Source organism: Musca vetustissima, unplaced genomic scaffold (genome assembly GCF_032173495.1).
Source record: "Musca vetustissima isolate MV318-11 ecotype Yass unplaced genomic scaffold, APGP_CSIRO_Mvet_v1 utg3975, whole genome shotgun sequence".
In the NCBI taxonomy this organism is placed as follows: Eukaryota; Metazoa; Arthropoda; class Insecta; order Diptera; family Muscidae; genus Musca; species Musca vetustissima.
Genome location: NW_026881515.1, coordinates 82,557 through 108,286, shown reverse-complemented (window position 1 = coordinate 108,286; position 25,730 = coordinate 82,557). Strand labels below are relative to the sequence as shown.

The following is a 25,730-nucleotide window of genomic DNA, read 5'->3' as shown; positions in this document are numbered from 1 at the left end:
GATTTTTTAAATAATTTTTGAAGACAGTGCCTTGGTCTATAAGCGTGGATTTTTTAAATAATTTTTGAAGACAGTGCCTTGGTCTATAAGCGTGGATTTTTTAAATAATTTTTGAAGACCCAAAGGTCTATAAGCGTGGATTTTTTAAACATCAACTATCAAAGACCCAAAGGTCTATAAGCGTGGATTTTTTAAATAATATTTTTTAAGGTGGATTTTTTAAATAATATTTTTTAAGGACCAACGGGTCTATAAGCGTGGATTTTTTAAATAATTTTTGAAGACAATGATCTATGACATATGGCTGGAGTAATTTTTATATAAACGAGTTGAAGGCCAGGTAATGTCTATAGGTGAACTGAAGGACAGGGAATCGTGCTGAATGCAAAGTAATTTTTATAGAGGTGTTGAAGGCGAGAGTGTCTTTATGGACGTGCTAAAGTCCAGGGAGGCTTTGTAGACAAGCTGAAGGTCAGAAATTTTTATAGACGAGGGAAAGGACAAATTGATATTATAGACGAGGTCTCCATGAGGTTCACAAAAATGAGCTGAAATCCAGGGAGTATTTATAAACTAGCTGAAGGTCATGGTGTCTTTATAGACGAGCTGAAGATCTGGAAGTTTATTTACATGATGACTAAGTACACTTTATAGACAATTCAAAGGCCAGATAGTCTTTATAGACGATCCAAAAAGTCGGATAGATTTTCGAGCAGAAGGCCAGCATGTCTTTATAGATGAGCTGAAACTTGGAAATATTTATATACAAACGGAAGGCCAGGGAGTGTTTATAGACAAGCTTTGTGATATGGAATTGTTATAGACTGAACTGAAGGCCAGATAATTTTTATGGACGAACAGAAGTCCAGACATATTTTTTATAGACCAGATGAAGACCAGGGAGCTGAGGGCTATTAAGTCTATATGGCCGTGCTGGATGGCAATGAGTCTTTTTAAACGACCTGAAGATCAGGACCTGAAAGTCAGGGAGCCAAGGAGTCTTTATATTAAACTGGAGGTGTGGGAGCCTTTATATATAAGAGGGTGGTCTGAAAGTTTTTTTGTAGATGTACAGAAGGGTATGCAGTTTTTATGTGGCTAATTTTTGGTATATTTATAAGGTACACAACAATGTTGTTAGGGTATTATAGCTTTGTATTTCAATTTTCTATTTCTTTGGCAAATCGTTTTCAATTGTACTAAAAAACCACATTCCACAACAATATTTTAAAAATATGCACTGCTATCCGGATGTGTACTGGGAGTGGTGGACGTCGTCAAAGTATCCACCGATAAGGTACGTTTCTCCATAAAACTGAACATAAACCAGCGATCATTTTTACCAAAATTTTCACCATCCTTGAGGGTTGTCGGAAGTGTTCTGAAAATAAAATTATATTTAATTTTAATATCTCTTAACATAAAAAGTACCCACCTATTTAATGTCTCTGGTAACAGTAGGCACAGTCCTGCACCCACCAACGATATGAAACCCAAAATTATCTCCGGCAATGGTGAGAAATATTGCCGTGTATGTAAAATATATGAGCTAAAGAAAGTAAAACCGTAACCCATAACATGTACTGCGGCTACACCTTGTCCGCGTACGCAAGTTGGTATTAACTCGGTCGCATATTGGGCGCCAGAGTTATAGGCCACCGTAACGCCAAAACGTCCGATTACCGAGAGGATTACCACCAATGTGACATCTAAAAGGAAAGAGAGCAATTTCAGAAATAGTTGTTGTTGTAGCGGCACTATTGCTTTTACACAATGGGCTGAGGTGACAGACGTGGGCCGAGTAAGACTCGGGTCGTTTCGGATCGTAGACCCCTCTGTCGTGGAAACATTCAGAAATAGTTGTAAAGAACACTGACCTGGAAGGCTGACTTCCTATAGGTAGAAGGCCGGTTCTCTAAAAATATAATTCTGTAAACTGTATATAAAAGTCTGACCTGCTATAGTCTGCCGACAGCGGGGTTAATATGGAAATAATGCTTCTATAGACAGAATGCAGGTTTTCTACTCACAAAAGGTTGGCATCGTTTGACAGAATATTGGTTTTCTATATGCAAAAGGTTGATCTTCTATAGACAGAAGGCTGACCTTCTAAAGACCAACAGGAGCTCTTCTGTCAACAAGAGGCTGAACTCCTATAGACAGGAAGCTGGACTTCTTTATATAGGAGACTGGGCTTCTATGAACAGAAGGCTGGGATACCACGGACAGAATACTGATCATGAAGGCTGGCCTTTTGTGAACAGAACGTTAATCTACTATTGAGATAAGGTTGATATACTATGAACAGAAAGCTGACCTCCTATAGACACATTATGGACACAAAGTTGAGATTCTATAAACAGAATGCTGACCTACTATAGACCAAGGCTGACCTCCTATAGACAGAATGCTGACCAATTATAAGTATAATGCCCTGACCATGAAAGCTGGACTTCATTAGACAAAAGGCAGATCACTGTACTACTATCGGTAGAAGACTGAAATACTATGGGCCGAAAACTGACGTAGAAGGCTGACCTAACTAACTAAACTATAGAAGGAAGACCTAGAAGACTAACCTTCTATGTACAGAGAATGGACCTGAATGGCATATAGCTGGCCTTCTATGGTCCTGAAAAAAACGCTGACTTTCTACGTTCAAAAGGCTCACATACTGAAGGTTTTGATACTATGGGCAGAAGGCTACGATACTATGGACAGAAAGTTGGCCTTCTATAGACAGAAGACTGACCTAGAAGGTAGGCTTTCTATAAACCGAAAGCTGACCTTCTATGGCGAAAAGGCTGTCCTACTATCGGCAGAATACTGAAATACTATGGACAGAAGACTGAACTAAAAAGTTGACCTTCTATATGCAGAATACTGTTGGGCTATCGTTAGAAGGCTGAAAGCTGGCCCTTTCTGAATAAACGCTCACATGGACAGAAGGCTACGATTCTATGGACAGAAAACTGACCTAGAAAGTTGGACAGAAGGCTACGATTCGACAGAAGACTGACCTTATATAGACAGAAGACTCCACTAGAAGACAGGCCTTCTATAGACTGAAAGCTTCTATTGTATGAAAACTGGCATACCATCGATGGAAGACTGAGATATTGTGGACTGACCTAGAAGGCTGACCTACTAGAGGCAGAAGTCTGGCCTATTATCGATAGAATATAGAATTGTGGGCAGAAGGCTGATCTAGACGGCTAGCTTTCTCTGTATGAACGCTGGCATATTATGGACAGAAGGCTGCGACTTCTATAGACCAAAGATTGTTCTTCTTTAGAAAAAAAAATCGCCTGATAATCCACCTTTACTTTGATTTTGGCGATCACATTTAAATACTAACAAATACCCTCCCCCAAATGTACTTACTCTGATCACTAGACGATTCCGAACTTTGGAATAGCAGCGCTCCCGTTGTCGAAATGAATATGCCACTCAGTAGCAAAGACATTGATGCCATGGCTTTGCGACCGATACGATCTTGCAGAGCAATTAGAAGTAGACAGGCTGGCAAAATGGCTGTGGCACTCAATGAAAACATGACAAATGGTGAAATGCCAAGACCTTGTACGTTACGTGAGACAGCATCGTAGCACAATGTGATCACCATACTAAACCCCAAGCAGCCAGGGGAAGCAGGAGGAGAGGAGGCAGATCACAACATCACGTTTCCGCCACATAACACATAATTGAACATTAATAACAGCTCATTAGCCATAAGAACTTTTTGCCTAAATGCTACAATAGCAGCGCATGCGCCTGAGCGCAGCGCCATTTACTTACGATTTGAAAAATAATATCAAAGTATTACGCCTGAGACGTGGGCTGGCAAATAAACCCAACAGATTCGGTTCCACTTTGGCTTTGGGCTGTTGCATTTGGCTACGTTTGCACTCTTCGACGAAGTCGACAAAAGCCGCCTCATCTACCACTTTACCATTTATTTTGGCCACACGTTTTAAACACTCCACAGCCTGATCGTATTTTTGCTTAGAGATCAACCATTGAACACTTTCGGGTACAATGAAATAGAAGAGTGGCACCAACAGAAAGGGTATGGAGGTGGCCAAAAGGAATCCACGCCACGATTGCATTAGAACGGCTATCCAAGGTGCGGCAATTGATCCTAGGCAATAAAAGAAACCAATACAGATGCTGAGGCCGATGGTGCGCAGTGAAGGGCATAAATACTCCATAACTGTAAAAGAAAACCAAAATCGAAGAAAAAAGGAAAAGGGTGAGTCATCAAATGGTAGGGAATAACAACAAAGGTTATAAAGCAAGATTAAATAGAGCAGAGATCCAAGGGGTCTAGATAGATGATCTTAAGGTCCAAGAAAGATTTACAGAAGAGCCAAATATGACAGAACGTCCATAAAGAAGATGATGGGCTGGGAAATGGCCAACTATATACAGAAGTTAGTCCTACTAAAGCCATAATGTTGTCCTTCTGTACAGAAGGCAATGTTTCTACAGATAGGAAGGATTGCCTTCTATAGACGGATGAAGCATGATATTTTACAATTACGATTACATGATCTGACTTGACAGAACGTTGGTTTTCTATATGCTATGAGGAAGGCTGACTTTCTATAGGTAGAACTCTGAACTTACATAGACAGCCATGGGTACTTCTATAGGCAGACAGGATTCCTTCTAGGTGGGCTCCTATAGACATGAAGCTGGAGTACAGGACAAAAGACAGGAATATTACAGACAGAAGGCATGGCTTCTATTAACAGAAGGCTGAAGACAGATATTCTATGGACAAAAGTCTGGGATACTCTGGACAATAGGCTGACGTAGGACGGTGGTGTTCTATGGTCCTAAAAGCTGGCATTAAATGGACAGAAAGCTAACACACCGAAGACTAAGATACTATCTACAGAATGCTGATTCATTGTAGACAGAAGGCTGGCGTTCAATAGGCAGTACACTCACCTTCCCTAGACAGTGGGCTGGTCTTCTATTGACAGAAGCCTGTGATACTATGGACAAAACAGGCCTACTATCGACATAAGGCTGACATTCAATAGGCAGAAGATTAGTCTCCTTTACACAGAAGACAGAGATACCATATACTGATGGCTGAACCATTATAGACACAAGGCTGGGTTTCTATAGACAGAAGGCTGGCCTTCAATTGGAAGAAGTCTGACCTCATATAGGCTGGGATACTATGGACAGAAGTCTGGCGTCCAATAGGCAATAGACTGACCTACTATAGACAATGGGCTGGTCTTCTATTGACAGAAGGAGCGACGGCTGTACTGGCCTACTATGGACAGAAGGATGACATTCAATAGGCAGAAGATTGACCTCCTTTAGACAGAAGGCTGAGATAATATCAACAGATGGCTGAACCTCCTATAGACAGAGGGCTAGAATACTATGAACTATAGGCTGGACCATTATTGATACAAGTCTGAGATTCTATGGATAGAATTTTGACTGGCTGACTGAAAGCTAAGAAAACTAAGATTAGAGCACAATCAAAGACCATAGGACCCCCATTAAAAAACTGTTGATCTACTATAGGAAAAAGACTAAACTTCTATAGACAGACATCTGATAAGTTTTCCTCTATATAATCCAGATTTATCGCAAGTCCAGGTGGCCTATTTCCATAGACGAGCTGAAGGTCCTGGAACATATTTTTCTATTTACGAATGAAGGGTACAGGGGAAGTTCATTTCAAAATATGAAGTTGATGGTAGAAGCATTTCTGTAGACGATCCGAGGTTGGGTTCGGAAGTCCATATAAGAGCCTCAATATAAAATCAGTCTATAAAAACAATTTAAAAATGAATTGGTTCAGCTAGTCAATAACGACTTAATTGCCTTGCACTCTATAATTATATCTTACAGCAGAAACGTACACAGGATTTCATTTCGGGAGGGGACCCGGTAGTAGAAAATGAAAAAATTCGCTGTTGCAAACATAAATTTACTGTGACAAAAATTTATTTTGGGGGGGCCGCCCCCCTTCGTACGTCCCTGTCTTACAGTCATGTTCCGAGGGCAGGAAGTATGACCCAAACAAATATTAAAATTTCTCTCCACCACGTTTACAAAGTCTTGTCAGACCTTCCCTTCCGTTCATCTATAGAGACTCCCTTCCGTTCGTCTCTAGAGACTCCCTTCAGCTCATTTATAGAGACTCCCTTCAGCTCATCTATAGAGACTCCCTTCAGCTCATCTATAGAGACTACCTTCAGTTCGTCTTTAGAGACTCTCTTCAGCTCATCTATATAGACTCCCTTCAGTCCGTCTACAAGCTCCCTGAACTTTACCTCGTCTACATATAAAATCCGTCTACAGACTCCCTGAGCTCCACCTTGTATATAAGGAGTACCTGAGCTTCAGCTCGTCTATAAAAACTTCCTGGTTTCAGCTGGTCTATGAGGACTTCCTTAGCTTCAGCTCGCCCCCTGAGCTTCAGATCATCTATAAGGACTCCCTGAGCCTCAGCTCTGTAATAAAGATGCTTTCAAATTGTCTATAAATATTCCCTCACGATTCAGCTACAAAGACGCATTACTTTCAGATCATCTTAAAAGTCTTCTAGAACTTCAGTTCGTCTATAAAGACTCCCTGCTCTTCCGTTCATCATAAAAAACTTGGAGAACTTCAGCTGATCTATAATGGGGTCCCTTAGCTTCAGCTCGTCTTTAAAGAACCCATGATCCTCATTTTTTTTTTTAATAGACACTTCCTGAGCATAATCTATAAAAATCTCGAACATCAGGTCTCCTTTACCCTTCACCTGTTCTACTAACACACCCATATATTGACGTTCTGAACTACAGCGCTACAGCCTGTATATAAAGACACCCTGAGCTTCAGCTCTTTTATTAGGCTCTTTGACCTTCATCTATGGACCGTGACCTTTACCTCAACTATGAAAAATACCTGAAATTCCAATCCTTCCTTCCGTTCATCTATAAAGACTGTCTACGTTTACAAAAAAATCCCTGAATTCCTGCTCGTTTCTAAGGTCTCCTATAACCTTCAGCTAGTCTATAAACATTCCGATCAGCTTAATGAGCTTTAACCCGCCTTAAATGACTCCCTGAGCTTCAGTTCATCTACAGCCTATTACCTATCTGTCCTTCAACTCGTGTATAAAACATCAGTTCGTCTTTAAAGACTTAATGTCTTTCAAATTCTCTACAAAGTTCATCTGATCTATACGGTCTCTCTGATATAATTATAATCGTCTACAAGACCTTCTATAAAGGCTCCCTTTAAAACGTCTACCCTTCGGAATACTTTTTATTACTCACCCAAAATATACATCATAACAAAATTGCTATCGGTGGCCAGTCCCGATATAAATCTAAAGAATGAAAATGTAACCAAATCAGTTCCAAATATGGTCAGGACATTTCCAAGCATTGCCACCGCATTGGCAATTATTAAAATTGGTAAGCGACCTAAAAAGAAATTTTTATAAATTATTTTTCAAAAAAAATAATAATAATAAATATCCAAATCCTCAAGGTCTCACACTTACCCACAATATCCGCCAGAATACCAAATACCAAGCTACCCACAACGGAGCCAACAAAGAACATACTTTGACCCAAGGTGGATTTCCAGGCATTATCACAAATCCAATTTAATTCACTGGTCAGACTTTCATAGCCCATATAGTAATCATAGTGGAATTGTGAACAACTTTGTGATGAATTATTTCGAAGCGAAATACAAGAAGATTGGGTGGGAGCGGAAGGTTTATAACCTTCAGATGGTAGCAAATCTTCAGCACACCTAAAAAAAGTAATATAATGAACAATGATTTGATTTTTTTGAAACTAACAACCACTTTACCGGCCTAACAGTGTTCGGTAAAAAAAAATCGAATACCCACCTCCCATACATTTCTTACTCACCAATACTTGGGCACAAAACTGATAATCGTTTGCGAGTAATAATGCATGGCCGAGAGCAGATTGATGACGCAAAAGAGCAACAACATGATCGCCTGTAAACGATGACGATCGCCACACTTCTCAAGAATCTTGTCGAGCTCTATCATATTGTCGGTGGTCGTGTCGGTGGCAAGCAGCTGTTTTCTATTATCGTATCTCTCTACCTCGCCTCACCGTATCTACGTCTTAGTGGTTTGTTATTGGTTTCGTTACCGGTCAATGTGCTCAGTAAACTTGTCAAATTAAATGTCACTGTGCTTTGTTTGTAAACACGAGAATTGTTTTGATTTTCAGTTTGTTTTTGTTTGAGCTTTTTGTTTTTTTTTTTTTGTGAGGAAGCGTGTAAAAGTTTTTCGTCAATTTATTTATTCACCATCACGCTGTATTAATATTTTTGTTGTTGTTGTTGATTTTTTTATGTGAGCTCACATGTGTATTAAAATAATTTACTTAATTATTATAATCGCTGAAATGCAAGTAAGTCAGAGCATATAATTAGTGCAGGCGTTACGCTTATTACGGCGTTATGGTAGAACGAATACGTCTTGAAAATTTGCGTAGCTCCGTTAATAAGGAATGAAGGAATAACAGGATTCTTTAATCAATTTTTGAGCGACGATAAGGCATATAAACCTCTTCATGGGTCAAAAACATTTTTTGCAGATTTTTTTACAGATATCTGTACCTCTCCAGTTTTGGATTTTTTCAGAATATTTTTGACGCATCTGTACCCATTCAGATGCGGATTTTTTAAAGATATCTGTACCTCTTCAGGCGTTGATTTTTATACCCTTCACCACACTGTGGTACAGGGTATTATGTATTTGTGCATATGTTTTTAACAGGCAAAAAGAAACGAGATAAATTGTAAACAAAGTACAGGTTGCATTTATGATACGATTTGGATGAAATTTGGCACAAGTCACTTATTTGGCCCAAGGACGAACCTTATTGAAATTGGGAAAAATCGGTTCAGATTTAGATATAGCTCCCATATATAGTTTCGTCCGATTTAAGGTAAATGTTGCACCAAAGTCCCTATATACCTTTCGATTTGCATGAAATTTGGCACAGCGTACTGAATTAAGTCTAGAATGATGTGTGCTATGTTTCGTGGAAATCGGTCCAGATTTAGATATAGCTCCCATATATATTTTCGTCCGATTTAAGGTAAAAGACGCATCAAAGTCCCTATATATCTTTCGATTATCACGAAATTTAGCTTAAAATACTGAATTAGGTCAAAAATGACGTGGCCAAGTTTCGTGAAAATCGGTTCAGATTTAGATATAGCTCCAATATATATTTTCGTCCGATTTAATGTAAATTGTGCACTAAAGACCCAAAGATTGGCCGACCCGCACACAATTTTGTACAATGTACTGAAGTTACTATAACCTTTCTTGTGTCAAGTTTTCTTGAAATTGGTTCAGATTTACATAGAGCTCCTATATATATTTCCGCCCGGTTTTAAGTAAATGGTGTACTAAAGACCCATAGCTAGGCCGATTGGCAAAACGTACTGAAATTAGTATAAATTAATCTCGGCAAGTTTCCTTGAAATTGATTCACATTTAGATATAGCATAGCTTCCATATATAATATCGACCTATTCATGTTGATTGTAAACCAAATAATCAATGGGTGCCTGATTGATATTACATTTTAAACAGTGAAGTATACCAAGTAGCGTGCGTAAAGTTTGCTTAAAATCTATTTACAAAGTATGGAATAGATTACAGAATGGCATGTGTAAGGATTGATGTTAGTCGGTTTACTTTTAGATAAATATCGCATTTTTATGTTCGTTCAATTTCATGTCAATGATCCTTCGAAAGGACGACATCTGTAAATATACATATGTAGAATATGCCTAAAGTAGTGAAGGGTATCATATTGTCGGCCCAGTTCGACTTTACTTTTTTCCTTACTGATTAAAGAATATTTTTGAGGCATTTGTACCTCTTCAAACGTGAACTTTTAAAGAATATTTTTTGAGGCATTTGTATCTCTACAGACGTGAATTTAAAAAAAAATATTGTTTGAGGTATTTGTACATCTTCAGGCGAGGATTTTTAAATAATACTTTTCTGGGGCATCTGTACCTCTTCAAACGTGGACTTTTAAATAATACTTTTCTGGGGCATATGTACCTCTTCAGGCGTGGATTTTTAAATAATACTTTTCTGGGGCATCTGTACCTCGTCATAGGCGGGGACTCAAAAACATGATCCAAATGAGCTTCTCGACATCTGATGCAAAAAAAAAAACGGATGTTATCCTATAGATCTGGCAAACGAAATTATGTGATGCTACAGTTTGCTAGAAGTTTTTCACAGAGAGGAGAACGAAGAAAAGATACTTTTCTTTTGGTAGGCTTATAGAAATCTTTACCAGGTCAGGGATCTCATCTGTTTTCCAAAAGGTTGGAATGGTGAAAAGGTTGCCAACACAAATGATAACGGGAAGAAACAGCCTGCAGGAAAAGAGTGAAAATAAGATCATAGATTCTTAGGGAGACATTTTACTGGAAAGAAATTAATTGGGGCAATCATTACAAAAAAATTCAGGAAGGACTGGGACTATTTATAGGTTCTACTGAAAATTTACTCCCATTCTTTTGGCTTTATTACCTATGTCACTGTCTATATTAATGTATTTCGGATTTTTGGAAGTATTTCGGGGTTTTCACATATATCTATTAAAAAATTATCAATAAAGGTACATGTCGACTTCCTTTAGCTCGTCTATAAAGACTCCCTGCTTCAGCTCGTCTATAAAGACTTCCTGCTTCAGCTCGTCTATAAAGACTCCGTGCTTCAGCTCGTCTATAAAGACTCCGTGCTTCAGCTCGTCTATAAAGAATCCCTGCAGCTTTTCATCTCGTTTATGAAAGTCTCTCATCAGTATAAAGACTCTCTCAAGTCTGCTAATGCATAAAAATAACTAGAGGATTCCGAATATTTATATATTATTTCAATTATCAAGTGGAATTCGTTTCTTTTCATTATATTAAAATTAAAAATATTTTGTGTTTTATTTTTTAATCACTTTTGCTGCTGTTTTTCTTTTTAAATAATCCCGTTTATTATATTCCGACAATAATTTTCGCGATTTTCGAATATAGTTGAACAACCGAACGATAATCAAATATTACTGTGAATACTGATGATTTTGAGATAGAGCACAGCAATGATGAATGTTGAATTATTGCCGTCTTCTCGGTTTTTCACAAAAAAAAAAATATATATATATATGTACATACTTGTATGTAGGTATGTAATATATACAAATTATTTAATTTCGCTCAATTTGCAGAGCGAACACATTAATTTCATTTGAACAATTACAAAAAGAAAATTGAATAAAAACAAAATAGCCACTGAATGAAAGTGTAAAATAAACCGCAAAAAAGGAAATATTTTATTTTTGTTGTGTTTTTCACCGTTATCAAAATTTTTTTAATTGATATATTTATTATTATTATTTTTTTTTTTTTTTTTTTGTAAATGAGATTTAATGCAATTTTGTTAAATTTATCTGATTTGTTCCTTGACAAAGTTGTTGCGATACTGAATTGAGTTTATTGCCAGTTTTGCTTTTGTTCCGAACAACAATCTGTTTTTTTTTTCAAACATTTGTCACAGTACGGTTTTACTTAAAAAATTATAGTTTTTTTCTAGTCTGTGAGAGGTCTTAGTATTTTTTATAATTTGTTATTTTTGTTTTTTTACTGTATTAGAATACACAGGTGAATTTTTTAATGAATGATTTGTTGTTATTCTATATGAGTATTGATAAAAAAAATCTAAAAAAACAGATGCACGCGATATTTCCGATTTTTAGTTTTTCATTATTTTTTTTATTTAGTATCACACAAGACAATTGAAGAAAGTTAGACGTCAGCGAGGAAATAATGATTTAATCGATTTTGGGCGTAGAACAGTGGACCCCATTAAAAAGAACACTAAGGAAAGCTCAAAAGTCAAACTGGGCCGACTATATGATACCCTTCACCACTTTGGGTACATACAAGAGATGCTAAATTTGGACCTAATTAGGCAATTTGTGTGAAATGTTTGTGCCGATCGGGCTAAATTCGACTCTTTGGTGCTCAATTTAAATAAAATCGGACGGAACTATATCTAAATCTGAATCGATTTCCACAAAACTTGGCATATATCAATCTAGGCCTAATTCAGTACTCTGTGCAAAATTTTGTCTCAATCGGAACAATTTTGGGAGTTTGGTGCACCATTTACACAAAATCGGTCGAAAATATATGGGAGCTATATCTAAATATGAACCGATTTCAACAAACCTTCGCATATATCAATCTAGACCTAATTCAGTACTCTGTGTAAAATTTTGTCTCAATCGGACCAATATTGGCAGTATGGTACACCATTTACATAAAATCGGACGAAACTATATATGGAAGCTATATCGAAATCTGAACCGATATCAACAAAACTTGGCATATATCAATCTAGACTCAATTCAGTACTCTGTCCAAAATTTTGTCTCAATCGACCAATTTTGGGAGTTTGGTGCACCATTTACATAAAATCGGTCGAAACTATATATGGGAGCTATATCTAAATCTGAACCGATTTTTTCCAATTTCAATAGGGATCGTCCTTGGGCCAAATAAGTGACTTGTGCCAAATTTCATCCAAATCGGATCATACATCACAAAAATACATGGACGGACGTACAGACGAACATGCATAAATCGACTGAGAAAGTGATTCTATGCATATTCTAAAAAGGAACCATGGGTCTATGGGTCCTTTTGCCTGTTACATACATATGCACAAATACATGATACCCTGTACCACAGTGTGGTGAAGGGTATAAACAAATTGAACCTTTTCATTATAGCGGTATCAACTACAAAGGGAATGCCGCATATAAATCTGCGATAGAATTAAATTATTCAATTGTAAATTGATTACAATGACTTTCAAAATTTTAAATTAGAAACAGTACAATTATTAATCACTGATGCTCATTGAAATTATTAAAATTTACTATAAATATGTTGAAAATTTTGTCGTCACTGTAAAATTCATATAAAGATACCTAATGGTTACCGATTTGGTATCATTATATGAATATCGTGGTCTGTGGCATGGTAATTTTTTTAGTAGGGAGATTTGACCCCCAAGCGTGGCGTAGGGGATGATAGAGACCAAGCAACGGCTCTGATTGGCTTTAACATGGCGATGTCCAGGATTATCATGGTCCCTCTTTCATCTCAATTGTGGACACTGACATCCCCGCGGTGTCATCTGGGGTAACTATTTTTCATCACCCGTTGAAAAGGGACAGGCGTAAGTAAATCAGACGATTACGCACTGTATTATAGCTGCCATGAAACGAGATATGAATTTGGCTGCGCATTTATGGTCAACAGGAGAATAAAAGACCTCGTCTTCTGATTCACTACAGTAGATGAGCGAATTGCTATAATCCGCTACATCAGTCTTATTCGCGCCCATAATCCGACCGAAGACAAAGATGAGCAGGCCAAAGACATATTTTACGAGCGCCTAGAAACAGCATGAAAAATCGGAAAGGGAACATATTTTGGTCCCATTGTCGGAAAATTCAGCCTCCATGAAGAAACATCCGACAACGACATTAGGTTGATTGACTTCGCGGCAGCAATAAACATGGTTGTTAGCAGCATCAGATTCAAAAATCTCGATACACACATGGCCACCTGGATTTCTTCTGATCAAGCAACGAGAAATCTAATTGATCATGTTGTGATAGACGGAAGGTATTCACACAGTGTATTAGACCTTCGATCGATCCGAGAAGCGAATCTCGATTCGGACCACTACGTTGTAGCAGCCAAGGTTCGCTCTCGTCTTAATGTAGCAGCAAAGATGCAATCTAACACAACACGGAAACTCGACGTCGAAAAGCTGCAGACAGTAGCAACACGTAATGTGAACGTGTTTTCAGAAAAAGAAGAAAGAACAAGATAAATGTGAAGCAAATCGAGATGTACAGCAGTCAGAATGAAGACCGCAAATGTTATCCACGAGTAAAACACCAAACCAAAGGCTTTGGTTCAGGCACATATTCCTGTAGAGATGAAGGAGGAAACCTGGTGACTACAGTGACTACAGTGACATACATCACAAAAATACATGGACGGACGTACAGACGAACATGCATAAATCGACTGAGAAAGTGATTCTATGCATATTCTAAAAAGGAACCATGGGTCTATGGGTCCTTTTGCCTGTTACATACATATGCACAAATACATGATACCCTGTACCACAGTGTGGTGAAGGGTATAAACAAATTGAACCTTTTCATTATAGCGGTATCAACTACAAAGGGAATGCCGCATATAAATCTGCGATAGAATTAAATTATTCAATTGTAAATTGATTACAATGACTTTCAAAATTTTAAATTAGAAACAGTACAATTATTAATCACTGATGCTCATTGAAATTATTAAAATTTACTATAAATATGTTGAAAATTTTGTCGTCACTGTAAAATTCATATAAAGATACCTAATGGTTACCGATTTGGTATCATTATATGAATATCGTGGTCTGTGGCATGGTAATTTTTTTAGTAGGGAGATTTGACCCCCAAGCGTGGCGTAGGGGATGATAGAGACCAAGCAACGGCTCTGATTGGCTTTAACATGGCGATGTCCAGGATTATCATGGTCCCTCTTTCATCTCAATTGTGGACACTGACATCCCCGCGGTGTCATCTGGGGTAACTATTTTTCATCACCCGTTGAAAAGGGACAGGCGTAAGTAAATCAGACGATTACGCACTGTATTATAGCTGCCATGAAACGAGATATGAATTTGGCTGCGCATTTATGGTCAACAGGAGAATAAAAGACCTCGTCTTCTGATTCACTACAGTAGATGAGCGAATTGCTATAATCCGCTACATCAGTCTTATTCGCGCCCATAATCCGACCGAAGACAAAGATGAGCAGGCCAAAGACATATTTTACGAGCGCCTAGAAACAGCATGAAAAATCGGAAAGGGAACATATTTTGGTCCCATTGTCGGAAAATTCAGCCTCCATGAAGAAACATCCGACAACGACATTAGGTTGATTGACTTCGCGGCAGCAATAAACATGGTTGTTAGCAGCATCAGATTCAAAAATCTCGATACACACATGGCCACCTGGATTTCTTCTGATCAAGCAACGAGAAATCTAATTGATCATGTTGTGATAGACGGAAGGTATTCACACAGTGTATTAGACCTTCGATCGATCCGAGAAGCGAATCTCGATTCGGACCACTACGTTGTAGCAGCCAAGGTTCGCTCTCGTCTTAATGTAGCAGCAAAGATGCAATCTAACACAACACGGAAACTCGACGTCGAAAAGCTGCAGACAGTAGCAACACGTAATGTGAACGTGTTTTCAGAAAAAGAAGAAAGAACAAGATAAATGTGAAGCAAATCGAGATGTACAGCAGTCAGAATGAAGACCGCAAATGTTATCCACGAGTAAAACACCAAACCAAAGGCTTTGGTTCAGGCACATATTCCTGTAGAGATGAAGGAGGAAACCTGGTGACAAATACAGACAGCGTGCTGAGGATCTGGAAGGAGCATTTTGAAAAGCTTCTAGTATCAAATAGTGGCGGCAACGAAGATACCCCAGAACCAATAAGATATGACGGTATAGAGTGTATACCACCTAGCCAAGATGAGGTCAGAATATCAATTAATCGGCTGAAGAACAATAAAGCAGCAGGAGCCGATGGCTTACCAGCCGAACTATTCAAGACTGGTGGTCAGATGCTGGTCAGGAGCATGCACCAGCTGATTATTACAATTTGGCTAGAGGGATGCAGCAGCATCCTCAGCATACTGTGTCCCGTTCACAAAAAAAGGAGACAAGACGTTCAATGGTCAATGACATTATAGGACCATACCAATGCCGCTTCAGACCTGACAAATCCACCATTGACCAGACTATAAAGCCGCATTCGACAGCCCTATCCTTTCAGAGGTGTTTATAGTCATGTCTGCGTTTGGCATTCCTGCAAAATTAATACGTCTATGCAGGTACTAATCAGCAGTAAAAGTCGGAAAGGACCTATCGGAGCCCTTCAATACCGAAGGAGATTCTGACAAGGTGACAGTTTGTCGTGTGCTCTTTTTAACATCCTGCTGGAAAAGGTCATACGAGACGCAAAGGTGAACAGAAATGGCACTCTGTACACCAAACAACACTGTTACTCGCCTACGCCGATGACATCGATAAAATGGGTCGAACATTGCGAACGGTAACAGCCACCTTTGAACAAATTGAGAAGGAGTCTGCCAAAGTGGGCCTGGCTGTAAACGGCGAAAAGACCAAGGTTATGGTATCAATGCGCAAGACGTCCAGTAGACTCGGACCAATTGTGGAACTTGAGAACTACAGCTTCGAGGTAGTCAAAGATTTTTTTTTCATAAATAAAACTAATGACATCAGTTTTGAAATTCGGAGAAGGATAGTGTTGGCCAACAGATGCTACTATGGTCTGATTAAGCAGTTTAGAAACAAGGCCACCTCACGCCAGACCAAACTCACACTTTACAAGACCCTAGTACTACACGTGCTGTTATATGGATCTGAAACATGGGTACTTGCGCAATCAGATGAGGCAGCTCTTGGGGTGTTTGAAAGAAAATTTTCCCAAAATATCTACGGGCCGATCTGCGTCGACGGTGAATATCAGCGTCAAATGAACCAAGCTGCAGTGACTACGGCGGTTAGGTCATGTTGTGCGAATGAATGAGAATGTCCCAGCTCCAGAGGCATATAAAAGCGAGCCTGCTAATGGTTCACGCAGAAGGGGAAGGCCACGAATTAGATAGAAAGTCCAAGTAGAAGACAACATTTCGGAGCATGGTCTTTCAAATTGCATGACATGCGCACAAGACCGACGCGCTTGGAAATCTTTTTATACCCTCCACCATAGTATGGAGGGTATATTAGTTTTGTTTTTCCGTTTGCAAAGCATCGAAATAATCATTTCCGACCCTATGAAGTATATATATGTCCGCCTGTCTGTTGTAATCACTCTAGCGTCTAAACGAATTGAGATAGAACGCTAACATTTTGCATAGAGTCGTCATTTGTCTGCAGGCAGGTCAAGTTCGAAGATGGGCTATATCGGTCCACGTTTAGGCATAGCTCCCATATAAGGGTACCCCTCAAATGACGTTATTTTAGGGTGCTTGAGCGCAGTTTTCAACCGAATTCGCTGAAATTTGGTACATTGGGTTCTTATTGGGTACCAAATTTTCCCACTAAAAATTATAAATATAGGTCCACTTTTTCTGGTGTGTTTTGACCGTCTTTTGTCTGCAGGTTGGTCAAGTTCGAAGATGGACTTTATCGGTCCACGTTATAAATATAGGTCCACTTTCTCTGGTACCTCCAAATTCGCAGTATATTGGGGGTTTTCTCGTATTTTTTCGCCGAATTAGCTGTAATTTAGTATTTTGAGTTCTTAATAGGTACCAAATCTCTCCACAAAAAATATGAATATCGGTCCATTTTTTCGGATAGCCCCCATATAAGGGTACCTCCAATTTTCGAAATTTTGGGGTTCTTGAGCGCGTTTTTCAACCGAATATGCTGCAATTTGGTATTTTGTAGACGTTTATGGTAACAAATCTCCCTACCAAAAATTATTAATATTTGCACCCTTTTTGGGGTAGAACGTAAGTTTCGATAATGAACTATAGCCGCATTTAGACCTAGCCCCTGCGTGGAGGGTCCAGAAGGGGTGGACCGATATTCACCATCTTCGAATTTGAACTATGTTTGGAAGAAATAATAAGATGGGCAAAGTTCGGATGAAATCTAAATTTTCTGAAACGGATTTTTTCCAAAGAAACATGGGGTCTAGAACCAATATTTCGATGAGGCACATTTTCACCGTGTTAAAATGTGTACACTCTCATTAGCCATAAGGCTGAGGGCATAATTATCCATTAAAAATTTCTGAAATTTGTATTATGTTTACGTTATGGTTTACAAAATCAGTTTTTAGAAATGTCGGCATATGTTCACTTTTTGGGATGTTACCTATATTTTCATTTCTAGTACCTGTCAGTATGTCTATGGTGGAGGGTATCCAAATTTCGGCCCGGCCGAACTTAACGCTTTTTCACTTGTTTAAGCTCGACTTATGGAACAACCGTTCTGTAACAATCCAGCTAAGTAAGTAAGTAAATATAAAATTCCTTCACAGAAATAGTAAATTTATGCCCATTTCATCATCATGGTGGATGTTATACAAAGTTCGGAATTCGTTAGATTATTCCTGTTGTTAAGTTGTTACTATTTACCAGTTAATCTGTTCAAATATTAAAGCAAATATTTAATTAGTTCCAGTTATCTAAGGCCATGGCTCCTAACAAGTGTAAAACAAATATTTTTGAAAAACAAAAATATCCTAATAAATCACAGTTACACATCTATGGGCCTAAGGGGTATATATTTGACCAGTTTATAACTGGAATATCCCAACAGCCAGGCAGAAAGTAGACCTCAGAAATTTAGCTTTTCATTTTTCTCCCACAGCTGACAACAAAATTAAAATATAAGCAAATAAAGCTTTAAAAGACCCGTAGCATCGATTTGTTGATACCCTATAGCATCAGGAAGCTAAATAACTAAATATATTTTGCCTAATACTAGCAACCTAGGTACACCTGAACTTAAAATGGGAAAATTCCTATCAATTGTCTTAGATTTTTTTCTATTTACGTCATAAATCCACACAAGCAATTCAAATCATAAAATAAAATCCAACCCTTATCTTATGGCGTTGTCCTTTCAAAATAAATTATCTTGTAAAATTTTGAAAAAATCTTTCATCTAAATTAGGTTATGGTGTCGCCAGGTCTCGTATACTTTTTTGTTTACGGTAAACAATTTTTGCCATTGTTATAAAATAAAAAAAAACATAATAAGACTCGTGTGCAAATACTACCAGTTATAATCTACTGTTTCGAACATTTAATCACTAATCACGCCCATTTTATAGGGGTGGTCTCCAACAAAACTCTCCTGATACTAATTACGATATTTGGCCGTGACAAATAAACAATAAAAATTGCAGCCAAATTGTTCAAATATTATAAAATAATTTAAATTTTATCTTGAAAGATAATTTAAAACACAATGTCTTTGTGCGATAAAAATAAGTTAACATTAATATAATATGGCAATGCACAGTGGGTGAAATGGAAAACATTCGATTTTTAACTAAAAAAGTCGGAGCTAAACTGAAAATTTCCTATAGAAATCCTAATTCAGTCAGGCTGAATTGAAGATTTCCTATAGAAATCCTAATTCAGCCAGGCTGAATTGAAGATTTCCTATAGAAATCCTAATTCAGCCAGGCTGAATTGAAGATTTCCTATAGAAATCCTAATTCAGCCAGGCTGAATTAAAGATTTCCTATAGAAATCTTAATTCAACCAGGCTGGGTGAAGATTTCCTATAGAAATCCTCATTCAGCCAGGCTGAATTGAAGATTTCCTATAGAAATCTTAATTCAGCCAGTCTGAATTGAAGATTTCCTATAGAAATCCTAATTCGGCCAGGCTGAATTGAAGATTTCACATAGAAATCCTAATTCAGCCAGGCTGAATTGAAGATTTCATATAGAAATCCTAATTCAGCCAGGCTGAATTGAAGATTTCCTATAGAAATCCTAATTCAGCCAGGCTGAATTGAAGATTTCCTATAGAAATCCTAATTCAGCCAGGCTGAATTGAAGATTTCCTATAGAAATCCTAATTCAGCCAGGCTGAATTGAAGATTTCCTATAGAAAATCCTAATTCAGCCAGGCTGAATTGAAGATTTCCTATAGAAATCCTAATTCAGCCAGGCTGAATTGAAGATTTCCTGTAGAAATCCTAATTCAGCCAGGCTGAATTGAAGATTTCCTATAGAAACCCTAATTCAGCCAGGCTGAATTGAAGATTTCCTATAGAAATCCTAATTCAGCCAGGCTGAATTGAAGATTTCCTATAGAAATCCTAATTCAGCCAGGCTGAATTGAAGATTTCCTATAGAAACCCTAATTCAGCCAGGCTGAATTGAAGATTTCCTATAGAAATCCTAATTCAGCAAGGCTGAATAGAAATCCTAATTCAGCCAGGCTGAATTGAAGATTTCCTATAGAAATCCGAATTCAGCCAGGCTGAATTGAAGATTTCCTATAGAAATCCTAATTCAGCCAGGCTGAAGTGAAGATTTCATAAAGAAATCCTCATTCAGCGAGGCTGAATTGAAGATTTCCTAAAGAAATCCTCATTCAGCCAGGCTGAATTGAAGTTTTCCTATCGAAATCCTAATCCAGCCAGGCTGAATTTAAGATTTCCTATAGAAATCCTAATTCAGCCAGGCTGAATTGAAGATTTCCTATAAAAATCCTAATTCAGCCAGGCTGAATTGAAGATTTCCTATAGAAATCCTAATTCAGTCAGGCTGAATTGAAGATTTCATAAAGAAATCCTCATTCAGCCAGGCTGAATTGAAGATTTCCTAAGGAAATCCTCATTCAGCCAGGCTGAATTGAAGATTTCGTATAGAAATCCCAATTCAGCCATGACAAATTGATAATTGTACCACTGTGCAGTTTTATTTTTAGTTAACAACAAAAGAAATGTTGAGTTAATAATCCCTAACAAAACAGTAAAGAAAAAAGTAAATAAAAAATCGGCATAAGCATCATATGGCGAATTCGGAATACCTTTCATCCGACACAGAACATGCTACTGCAGGAAATAGCGCCGTCTGTGATAACAACTACAGAAATATTTGAGAAGCATTTGTTTATTTGTTGGTAGTCTGTCTGATCAGAATTTTTTGCGTATTCTTATCTGAACTTGAAATACATTCCGAATTGGGTTAAGAATTTCGAGAATGACCAACGTCATGACCAAGTTCGTACAACGATCCCCCATGGGAGGAAGAAGCGTGCGCGATAATTAACCCGATTCTCTTGGCGTAACTAAAGCGAAAGATAACCGCAAATAGATCATAAAGTTTTGACGATATCCGGCGACAATTTACAGCCCAGCCATTTTATTAGAGACGGTTTGAGATTTTGTTAAGAAAACCCGCTGCATCAGATTGCGATCATTGTGAAATTAGAATTTGACGGAGATGTGAACCATTTGTCGGAATATTTAAAATTCGCTGAAACACGGTGAAATTCTAATAGAAGTTTATTTTGTCGCGTCAAGAGAACGTGCGGGAGAAAAAGTTAGAACCACAATGGATTTTGATCGGGTCCTTGAAAAATGTGGCAATTTTGGTCCATACCAATGGGTGGTGCTGTTGCTGTTTGGCTATACGAATGTCTTGTCTTCGATGCATTATTTCTCACAGACATTGATAAGTTTCACCCCGGAACATTGGTGTTATCATCCTGAATTGGGGAATAAGACATTTGACGAAATCCATAATATTTATGAGGATGTTTCGAGTCCTCACTGCACATTATTGGAAAGTGTGGATGCTAATGGTACTGCAGTGGCCGCACAGGGTTTATTGTGTCGCCAGTGGATTTTCAAGGATGAAGTTGGATATGAGAGCATAACAATGGAGGTGAGTTACAAAAGATGAGGACTCAATGGAATCTTCAAAAAATCCAGTGAATTATCGGGAAAATTCGGCCTGGCTGAATTAGGATTTCTATCGGAAATCTTCAATTCAGCCTGGCTGAATTAGGATTTCTTTAGGAAATCTTCAATTCTGCCAGGCTGAATTAGGATTTTTATAGGAAATCTTCAATTCAGCCTGGCTGAATTAGGATTTCTATAGGAAATCTTCACTTCAGGCTGGCTGAATTAGGATTTCTATAGGAAATTTTCTATTCTGCCTGGCTGAATTAGGATTTCTAAAAGAAATCTTCAATTCTGCCTGGCTGAATTAGGATTTCTATAGGAAATCTTCAATTCTGCCTGGCTGAATTAGGAATTCTATAGGAAATCTTCAATTCTGCCTGGCTGAATTAGGATTTCTATAGGAAATCTTCTATTCAGCCTGGCTGAATTAGGATTTCTTTAGGAAATCTTCAATTCTGCCAGGCTGAATTAGGATTTCTATAGGAAATCTTCACTTCAGGCTGGCTGAATTAGGATTTCTATAGGAAATTTTCTATTCTGCCTGGCTGAATTAGGATTTCTAAAAGAAATCTTCAATTCTGCCTGGCTGAATTAGGATTTCTATCTTCAATTCTGCCTGGCTGAATTAGGAATTCTATAGGAAATCTTCAATTCTGCCTGGCTGAATTAGGATTTCTATAGGAAATCTTCTATTCAGCCTGGCTGAATTAGGATTTCTTTAGGAAATCTTCAATTCTGCCAGGCTGAATTAGGATTTCTAGAGGAAATCTTCAATTCAGGCTGGCTGAGTTAGGATTTCTATAGGAAATCATCAAATCAGCCTGGCTGAATTAGGATTTCTGTAGGAAATTTTTAATTCAGCCTGGCTGAATTATGATTTCTGTAGGAAATCTTTAATTCTGCCTGGCTGAATTAGGATTTCTGTAGGAAATCTTAAATTCAGCCTGGCTGAATTAGGATTTTTATAGAAAATCTTCAATTCAGCCTTTCTGAATTAGGATATCTATAGGAAATCTTTAATACAGCCTGACAGAATTAAGATTTCTATAGGAAATTTTCAATTCACCCTGGATTCGGATTTATATAGGAAATCCTCAATTCAGTCTGACTAAATTAGGATTTATATAGGAAATCCTCAATTCAGCATTTCTAAAGAAAATCTTCATTTCAGCCTGCGTCATTAAATTCAGTTTCATTTCTGAAATCCACATACAACAAACTGTCATTTTAAAATTATTTTCTCAAACATTAAATGATTTTTGTTTTGCCTTAAAGTATGCTACAGTTTTACAACTCAATATTGATGAGGGCTCCTTTATGGTTCTCTTCACAGCTAGGGTGGGTTTGTGGCCAGGCTTTTAATAATGCCGTTGGACAATCATTCTACTACATTGGCGCTGTTGTCGGTACCATAACTTTTGGCTTTCTAGCAGATAAAATTGGTCGTCTACCAGCTATAATTCTGAGTACTTTATCTGGTGGCATTGGTGATTTTTTGACGTCGTTTGTGCACACCGTACCCATGTTTTCGTTGTGTCGTTTTATATCCGGTTTATCGACAGATACATTTTATGTTCTCATGTATATATTGGGTAAGTCATAAATAATATTTTCTTATTAGTCTGAATCTTGTGTAACCAAATCTGTAATTTACTTATTAGCTTTCGAATACCTGAATCCAAAGAAACGTACCTTTGGCCTGAATATTGTTCCAGCTGTCTTCTATTGTGCTGGCCTAATGTTCTCACCCTGGTGTGCAATGTGGGTGCATACATGGCGTAAATATCTGCTGGTAGCATCGACCCCTGTACTTCTGGTATTTATCTATCCCCTGTTCACCTGTGAAAGCGCCAATTGGTTATTGACCCGCCAAAAATATGATAGTGCTGTGAAATGCCTCAAACGTGTAGCAAAATTTAATGGTCGTGAGGTTGAGGATAGCGTTTTCGAAGAGTTTGTCGAATACTATAAACAAAAAATTAAGTTGGAGGAGGAGAAAGTCACCAACAACGACACCTTTTGGGGAATGTTCAAAACACCGCGGCTAAGGAAATTCACAATTATTTTGTTAATAAAGAGGTATGTCACTTACTCAAGGGTATGCAGCTTCTAGAGCTTCAACTTTCGTCAATTCAGCCATGCTGAATTATGATTTCTATAGGAAATCTTCAATTCAGCCTGGCTGAATTAGGATTTCTATAGAAAATCTTCAATTCAGCCTGGCTGAATTAGGATTTCTATATGAAATCTTCAATTCAGCCTGTTTGAATTATGATTTCTATAGGAAATCTTCAATTCAGCCTGGCTGAATTATGATTTCTATAGGAAATCTTCAATTCAGCCTGGCTGAGTTATGATTTCTAGAGAAAACCTTCAATTCAGCCTGGCTGAATTATGAATTATATTGGAAATCTTCAATTCAGCCTGGCTGAATTATGATTTCTATAGGAAATCTTCAATTCAGCCTGGCTGAATTATGATTTCTATAGGAAATCCTCAATTCAGCCTGGCTGAATTATGATTTCTATAGGAAATCCTCAATTCAGCCTGGCTGAATTATGATTTCTATAGGAAATCTTCAATTCAGCCTGGCTGAATTATGATTTCTATAGGAAATCTTCAATTCAGCCTGGCTGAATTATGATTTCTATAGGAAATCTTCAATTCAGTCTGGCTGAATTATGATTTCTATAGGAAACCTTCAATTCAGTCTGGCTGAATTGAAGATTTCCTATAGAAATCATAATTCAGCCCCATTAGCATTATCGCTCGTACTTAAAATTTTAAATCCCGAAAATAATTCATTATTCATTTTTCTTCTCCCCTTTCAGCGTCATCATCACCATGTCATTTGATATTATCTCCCGTAACATGGAAGGTTTGGGTTCGGAACCTTTGCACCTCTTCTCGTATACGTCAGTATGTTATATCCCAGCTGGTCTGACCATCATAGCTTTTCAAAATATCATTGGCCGTAAGGGTATGGCCAGTATATCGTTGCTATTGGGTGGTATTATAACAGCGATTACTGGTTTCTTGGTGGCCTATATGGATCCGAAAGCTAATGCCACATTGTTGGCAATTATGGTTGGATTGGGACGTTATGGTGCCGTGGTGGCCTATGATGCTGAGGCACAATATTGCACAGAGATAATACCGACAAGTGTTCGTGGACGTGGTGTGGCTAATATCCACGTAATTGGTTATGCTTGCAGTTTCCTTAATGCTTATGTGTTGTATTTGGCCAATTATTATCGTCCTCTGCCATCGATTTTCATTAGTATTATTATGTTGGCCGGGTCGATATTGTGCCTCTTTTTACCGGAAACATTGAATAAGTAAGAATTTCGAAGAATTACTAATTCGGATTTGATTTTTATTAATTTTGTATTTTTTTTCAGAAAACTGCCAGACACTCTCAGTGATGGTGAGGTCTTTGGCATCGGTGAAAAATGGTATTTCTTCCCATGCTGTGGCAGTAGAGGCCAGGGCAAGGAAGACACTGACGACAATCAAAATACTCAACGGAAATTAAGTACAAGCTCTTAGAAATGTGTTTGGTTTTTTTAATTGTAATTATAGTGTAGGGAAATTATTAATAAATAATAAAATGGAAATAGTTTAATTAAATTATAAATAAGGTGTATTTTTTTCTAAAGAGGAAAATGGAATGGAAAATTAAAGACAATTGAAAACCGAATATGTGATACCCTTCACCACCTATGAAAACTCATGATAAATTTAATTTCATTCGTGCAGATTTAGAGTCGTCTGCGTAGCATGGGACAAATTAATGGAAAACGATTTATAGCAAAATTGATACACGCTATTCGGTACTGTTAAAAATTCAATTTCAATCAGACACCCGTTCAAATACATACGGAAGCTATGGCTGCATCTGCACCAATTTCAACAAAACGAAAGAACGTCATTCAAATCTCAATTTGATACGTTGTGCAAAATTTCGTGTTAATGGGACAAACATTAGGAGTTTGGTATGTAAAATCGGACGAATGTATATGTGGGAGCTATATCGAAATCTGAACCGATTTTTCAGAAACTTACAACACACTATTCTAGACTCAATTCAGTACGTTGTGCCAAATTTCGTCCAAATCGTA

The 25,730-nt window shown here is 37.8% G+C and overlaps 2 protein-coding genes across 2 annotated transcripts; one reads left to right on the top strand and one right to left on the bottom strand.

Annotated features, from left to right (window-relative positions):
- Nucleotides 1-1,227: 1,227 nt before the first annotated feature.
- On the bottom strand, nucleotides 1,228-8,104 carry LOC133327416 (organic cation transporter-like protein). The gene is made up of 7 exons (XM_061535971.1): nucleotides 7,911-8,104; nucleotides 7,532-7,788; nucleotides 7,302-7,451; nucleotides 3,799-4,213; nucleotides 3,385-3,626; nucleotides 1,436-1,709; nucleotides 1,228-1,381 (listed from the first exon to the last, which is right to left on the bottom strand). The coding sequence occupies exons 1-7, from the start codon at nucleotides 8,054-8,056 to the stop codon at nucleotides 1,228-1,230; spliced, it is 1,638 nt and encodes a 545-aa protein (XP_061391955.1). The 5' UTR covers nucleotides 8,057-8,104.
- Nucleotides 8,105-21,256: 13,152 nt separating this feature from the next.
- LOC133327414 (organic cation transporter-like protein) lies at nucleotides 21,257-25,158 on the top strand. Its single transcript, XM_061535970.1, has 5 exons — nucleotides 21,257-21,589; nucleotides 22,943-23,201; nucleotides 23,271-23,688; nucleotides 24,441-24,947; nucleotides 25,011-25,158. The coding sequence occupies exons 1-5, from the start codon at nucleotides 21,257-21,259 to the stop codon at nucleotides 25,156-25,158; spliced, it is 1,665 nt and encodes a 554-aa protein (XP_061391954.1).
- Nucleotides 25,159-25,730: the final 572 nt, after the last annotated feature.

Bases quoted from the DNA above. Each gene is read 5' to 3' on its own strand.
- LOC133327416 (XM_061535971.1), bottom strand. From the start codon at position 8,056: ATGATAGAGCTCGACAAGATTCTTGAGAAGTGTGGCGATCGTCATCGT. The intron at 7,789-7,910 runs GTGAGTAAGAAA...TACTTTTTTTAG, and splicing joins AGTTTTGTGCCCAAGTATTG to GTGTGCTGAAGATTTGCTAC. The intron at 1,710-3,384 runs GTAAGTACATTT...CTTTCCTTTTAG, and splicing joins GGAATCGTCTAGTGATCAGA to ATGTCACATTGGTGGTAATC.
- LOC133327414 (XM_061535970.1), top strand. From the start codon at position 21,257: ATGGATTTTGATCGGGTCCTTGAAAAATGTGGCAATTTTGGTCCATAC. The intron at 21,590-22,942 runs GTGAGTTACAAA...TTCTCTTCACAG, and splicing joins ATGAGAGCATAACAATGGAG to CTAGGGTGGGTTTGTGGCCA. The intron at 24,948-25,010 runs GTAAGAATTTCG...ATTTTTTTTCAG, and splicing joins TTACCGGAAACATTGAATAA to AAAACTGCCAGACACTCTCA.